The sequence below is a fragment of the Brachyistius frenatus genome, unplaced genomic scaffold (assembly GCF_029030835.1).
Source record: "Brachyistius frenatus isolate BFR_SWC_R1_liver_20210118 unplaced genomic scaffold, ASM2903083v1 Contig_236, whole genome shotgun sequence".
In the NCBI taxonomy this organism is placed as follows: domain Eukaryota; kingdom Metazoa; phylum Chordata; class Actinopteri; family Embiotocidae; genus Brachyistius; species Brachyistius frenatus.
Genome location: NW_027210835.1, coordinates 450,001 through 455,000, shown reverse-complemented (window position 1 = coordinate 455,000; position 5,000 = coordinate 450,001). Strand labels below are relative to the sequence as shown.

Below are 5,000 nucleotides of genomic sequence, written 5' to 3'. Positions count from 1 at the left end.
AAAACAGACAGCAAACAACAGACATGAGCAGGACGACATCTTGGTATTTAGACAAACTGTCCCTTTAACAGCAGCAGAACTGCCTGTGAGCAGCTCCTGTCTGCAGTGCATCATGGGTAATCAGACAAACATCACTGGATCACTGAGATACTGAATGAAACTTTAAAACAAGACAGATTCTCCAGCAGCTTCTGAACTGTCTGTCCCTCTGGAGGTCTATTGTGAAAGGACATCAGAAGGAATGATATAAACAGGAAGTATGAGTCACGTTGAATCTAAAAAAATGAACTTCCTGTCTGTGAGTTCAGCTGTGTTGAAATATCACCTCCATAAACAAACAACAAAAACTCATTTTGGAATTTATTTTGAAGATGCAAAAGAAAAGGAGCAGTTGCATTATGGGAAATGTAGGATGCATCGTGTCTGGAGCTGAACACATCCAGGAGGAAAACGAAACTTCAGATTTTTAACACTTTGATGACAAAAGAAACAAACATGGACTTCACGCGACTCGTTTCATTTCTGAACATTTTTGATTTTTGTGAAGTTTCGCTGAAGGTGACGTAGTCACGTTATTTTGACGTTAACTGCGTTAAACACGTTAAAACCCAAACACACGGACCGTTTTCCACCAGTTAGCTGCTACATGCTAAACTTTAACCCTCTACCGGCGGGGAGTCTGTCCGTTAATTACCTCGAAGCTGCGCGGGCTGAAGGACGGTAAATCCCCGGTAAACCGTCCGCTTCCTCAGACTGACGCTGTTGTTTTTATGAATCTGTCGTTTCTGGTAAGGAGGTGATGGAGGACAGATGTCTCACTCTGAGCATGTTTCACGAACCGGTAACGTGTCGACGTCTCCTCAAACCGGGACAACAACTTCACGTGACCGATACAACGCAGCCACGTCTTCGTGAACATAGACGATCTTTGATCCACTACGGTGACCGACGAGGGTCGAACAGCAATGCGGGTTTTTAAGAAAAGCTACCATTTCAGAGGAACACAAAAACAGTCCAACAGCATGAACTTTATAAAATCTTATTATATTAAAAACTGTATGTGGAATAAATAACGAGAAGAACAAATACATGCTGTTGTGAACTTTACATTTGAACAACTCCAATACATTTAAAACCTGCTTCACCGCTGCCATAGCAACAGTGGATTTATCCAGGAGGAGGCGACATTTCTTCACCTACAAGTTCAAATGAGGTGGTGTCTCTTTAAATGTGTAACCCCGCCCCCTCCCTCCGTGTGTGTGTCTGGTTCCTTCATGGCTGCAGACTCTCCTCTCTACCTGGGCCTGGACTTCAGCACGCAGCAGGTAGCACCTCACCTGTTCCTTATTCGTGCGTCTGCTCGCTCCGTGACGCGTTGTTACGTCGATGCAGTGTGCACGTAAAAGTATTTTTTTTTTAAATTGCTTACCGCGCAGGAGCGGAAGAAGGAGACAGCGGAGGGAGAAGATTTGCTTGCCGCAGAATTTGAAACGTGTTGAATGTTTGTTTGTGTGTTTGTGTGTTTGTGTCAGTCTGAGTCACGTGAAGCTTCGGGCTGCACCGGAAGTGATCAGACGGACTTTGACCCGCGTTCGGTCACTGATTTGATCAGAAAAACAACAGAATGAATAAAAAAGTGTTTTTCAGGATGAACTTCCACTTTTAACGTTTTCATTTCTATAAAAACAACAATAAGTAACGATGCTGTCATTATTGATTCATATGCCCGCTTCTGATCGGTTAATCAATAACCTCATTAAGGAGGTGAAGTCTTTGGTTTGAGTCCAAACAGTCAGTTCACTGCATCCTGTGGAAGAATCTCAGATTATGATCCATCAGACCTCAGGACAGTTGTCCACTTCACCTCCGTCCATCTTCAATGATCTCGGTCCAGAGAAGGCGGCGGTGTTTCTGGATCATGTTTCTATCTGGTTTCTTCTTTGGAGAGTTTTAACATCATTTGTGGACGCAGCGATGGACTGTGTTCACAGACGATGGTTTTCACAAGTGTTCCTGAGCCCATGCAGTGATTTCCACTCCAGAATAGTGTGTTTTTAATGCAGTGCTGCCTGAGGGCCCGAAGATCACCACCATCCAATATTGGTTTCCATCCTTGTCCCTTGTGTTCAGAGATTTCTCCAGATTCTCTGAATCTTTTAATGATATTATGAACCGTAGACGATGAAATCCACTAATTCTTTGTAGTTTTACGTTGAGGAACATTATTCTTAGATTGTTGAACTATTTTCCAACACAGTCTTTCAGAGTGGTGAACCTCTCCCCATCTTCACTGCTGAGAGACTCTGTCTCTCTGAAATCAGCTTTTATACCCAATCATGTTACTGATCTGTTGCCATGGTAACCTGGTTAGTTGTCAGGTGTTCTACCAGGTGTTTATTTGTTGTTGTTGTTGACCCTGTCCAAACTTTTTTGAGACATGTTGCTGTTATTAATTATTATATTTTTCACAACACAATACAAAATTCTCAGTTTCAATATTTGATATGTGTTCTTCGGTCTATTTTTTATTAAATATTAATATGTGATTTACAAATCATCACATTCTGTTTTTATTTGGAAGTTATGGAAACAGGGTTGTACTTGTACTTGTACCAGAGTACTTGTACTCGTCCTCTGCCTGCAGTAAAGCTTGTGTGGTGTCCTCAGCTGAAGGTGGTGGCCATCGATGGAGACCTCCGCGTGCTCCATGAGAACAGCGTGCACTTTGACTCGGAGCTGCCCGACTTCAGGTGCGTGTGTTCAGCAGAGCTCTCCCTGCACACGCGTGTTCATGAGCTCTGATGTCATCGTCACAGTTTCTGTATGTTTTCATACACAGAAATGTGTCAGTGGGACTTTATTGTGATAGGACACATCCATGCTTTTATTTTGAAAGTGAATGATTGTTTGTTTGCTGTTTTTGTGTCCAGGACTCAGGGAGGAGTTCATATTCACGCTGACAGACTGACAGTCACCTCCCCTGTACTGATGTGGGTCAAGGTGGGACACACACACACATTAAACACACACACACACACACACACACATTAAACACACACATTAAACACACACACACATTAAACACACACACACACACACATTAAACACACACACATTAAACACACACACATTAAACACACACACACATTAAACACACATTAAACACACACACACACACACACACATTAAACACACACACACACACACACACATTAAACACACACATTAAACACACACACACACACATTAAACACACACACACATGGAGTCCCGCTGACGCAGCGTTCTCCGTTCACTCTTTAACTCTGTTAATGTATTAACTCTGCTGTGCTGTGATTGGTTGTTGTCTGTCCTCAGGCTCTGGACCTGCTGCTGGACAAGATGAAGGGGGCGGGGCTGGACCTGTCCCATGTCAGAGCGGTGTCAGGCAGCGGCCAGGTGAGGCGGCCACAGCCACTTCCCCCTTCTTCTTCTTCTTCTTCTTCTTCTTCTTCTTCTTCTTCTTCTTCTTCTTCTTCTTCTTCTGCATATTTGCTGGTAGACCTTTGAAATGTTTATTTATTTTTCTAATTCTTCAAAGTTACATTAGAACATCAAAATCATTACTCTCTTTTGAAAATCACTTGTTTTCTCTATGAAGCTCTGAACAGAGACCTCATGTGATTAATCAGGGCATTTTATGTCCCCATGACGGGCCGATACAGGGGTGTCCACATACTTTTGGCCACAATCCTTTTTTTAAATTTTTTTTTTTATTGAAGTCTGTGAAAACGTGTTGACAGATTTTCCTAAAATTTCTAAAAAAGTGAGTGGACTTTGGTGGAAAGACTGAACCTCCGCATGACTCTTCATCCCTGATGTTAATGTTTCAAAATAAAAGATGCAGATTGTTTTGATTTCTGTCTACTGAGGTATGTGGTACAGAGGCGTCCACTCACTTTTGATCATCTAGCACACACGATATGACAACATGTGGACAGGTTTCTCTAAAATTAGAAGAAAAGTGAATAGAGTTTGGTGTGTTCATGTATCCTTGGATTGTGTGTCTCAGCAACACGGCAGTGTGTTCTGGAGGAGGGGAGCCTCTGAGACTCTGAAACAGCTGGACCCGGACCAGAACCTGCACCAGCTACTGCAGGTGTGTGTGTGTGTGTGTGTGTGTGTGTGTTTAATGTGTGTGTGTACCTCTCGTACCTGCTGACTCAGGTGTGCTGCCGTCTCCACAGGACAGTTTCTCGGTGTCAGACAGTCCGGTGTGGATGGACTCCAGCAGCACGCAGCAGTGTGACAACCTGCAGGCAGCAGCAGGGGGCGCCATGAGACTGGCCGAGATCACCGGGTCCAGAGCCTACGAGGTCCAGCTCTGTGTGTGTGTGTGTGTGTGTGTGTGTGTGTGTGTGTGTGTGTGTGTGTGTGTGTGTGTGTGTGTGTGTGTGTGTGTGTGTGTGTGTGTGTGTGTGTGTGATGAAACAGTACATTTAAAGGACCGGTCCGTGTGTTTCTCTGCAGCGTTTCACAGGAAACCAGATCGCCAAAGTGCATCAGAACCGAGCCGAGGAGTTCCAGGACACCGAGGTCAGAGCCCGGCGCCGTCATACCTACACCCACCTGTTACCGCTCATGTAACCAACGTGTGTGTGTGTGTGTGTGTGTGTGGTTACAGAGGATCTCATTGGTCAGCAGTTTTGCCGCCTCCCTCTTCCTTGGTTGTTACGCCGCCATTGACCACAGTGACGGTACGGTTGGGTTCTTTGGGTTGGTTGGGTGGGTTGGTTGGGTGGGTTGGGTGGGTTGGGTTAGGACTCTGATCCATTAACTGACTTACTGATGGTCTTTCAGGCTCGGGGATGAACCTGTTGGACATCAGGACCAGAAACTGGTCTCAGATCTGCCTGGAAGCCACTGCTCCTCATATGGACCGCCTGCTGGGAGCTCCGCTGCCCTCCACATCAGTACTGGTAAGACCCAGTCTAGCCTTCTCCATTCTGGTCTGTTCCGGT

At 44.9% G+C, this 5,000-nt stretch overlaps 1 protein-coding gene across 6 annotated transcripts in view; it reads left to right on the top strand.

Moving 5' to 3' along the window:
* The first annotated feature begins 703 nt into the window (after positions 1-703).
* Positions 704-5,000, top strand: part of xylb (xylulokinase homolog (H. influenzae)) — a 17,920-nt gene continuing 13,623 nt past the window's right edge. For 4 of the 6 annotated variants that reach the window (XM_069720201.1, XM_069720200.1, XM_069720202.1 and 1 more), the window contains exons 1-9: positions 704-1,325; positions 2,668-2,750; positions 2,931-3,000; positions 3,358-3,438; positions 4,052-4,138; positions 4,227-4,355; positions 4,510-4,575; positions 4,664-4,736; positions 4,840-4,958. In XM_069720201.1, the coding sequence (XP_069576302.1) occupies positions 1,209-1,325; positions 2,668-2,750; positions 2,931-3,000; positions 3,358-3,438; positions 4,052-4,138; positions 4,227-4,355; positions 4,510-4,575; positions 4,664-4,736; positions 4,840-4,958 (825 nt within the window). In that variant the 5' untranslated portion in view covers positions 704-1,208. The remainder of the gene's footprint in view (positions 1,326-2,667; positions 2,751-2,930; positions 3,001-3,357; positions 3,439-4,051; positions 4,139-4,226; positions 4,356-4,509; positions 4,576-4,663; positions 4,737-4,839; positions 4,959-5,000) is intronic. The other 2 variants (XM_069720204.1, XM_069720203.1) reach the window with 2 other exon arrangements.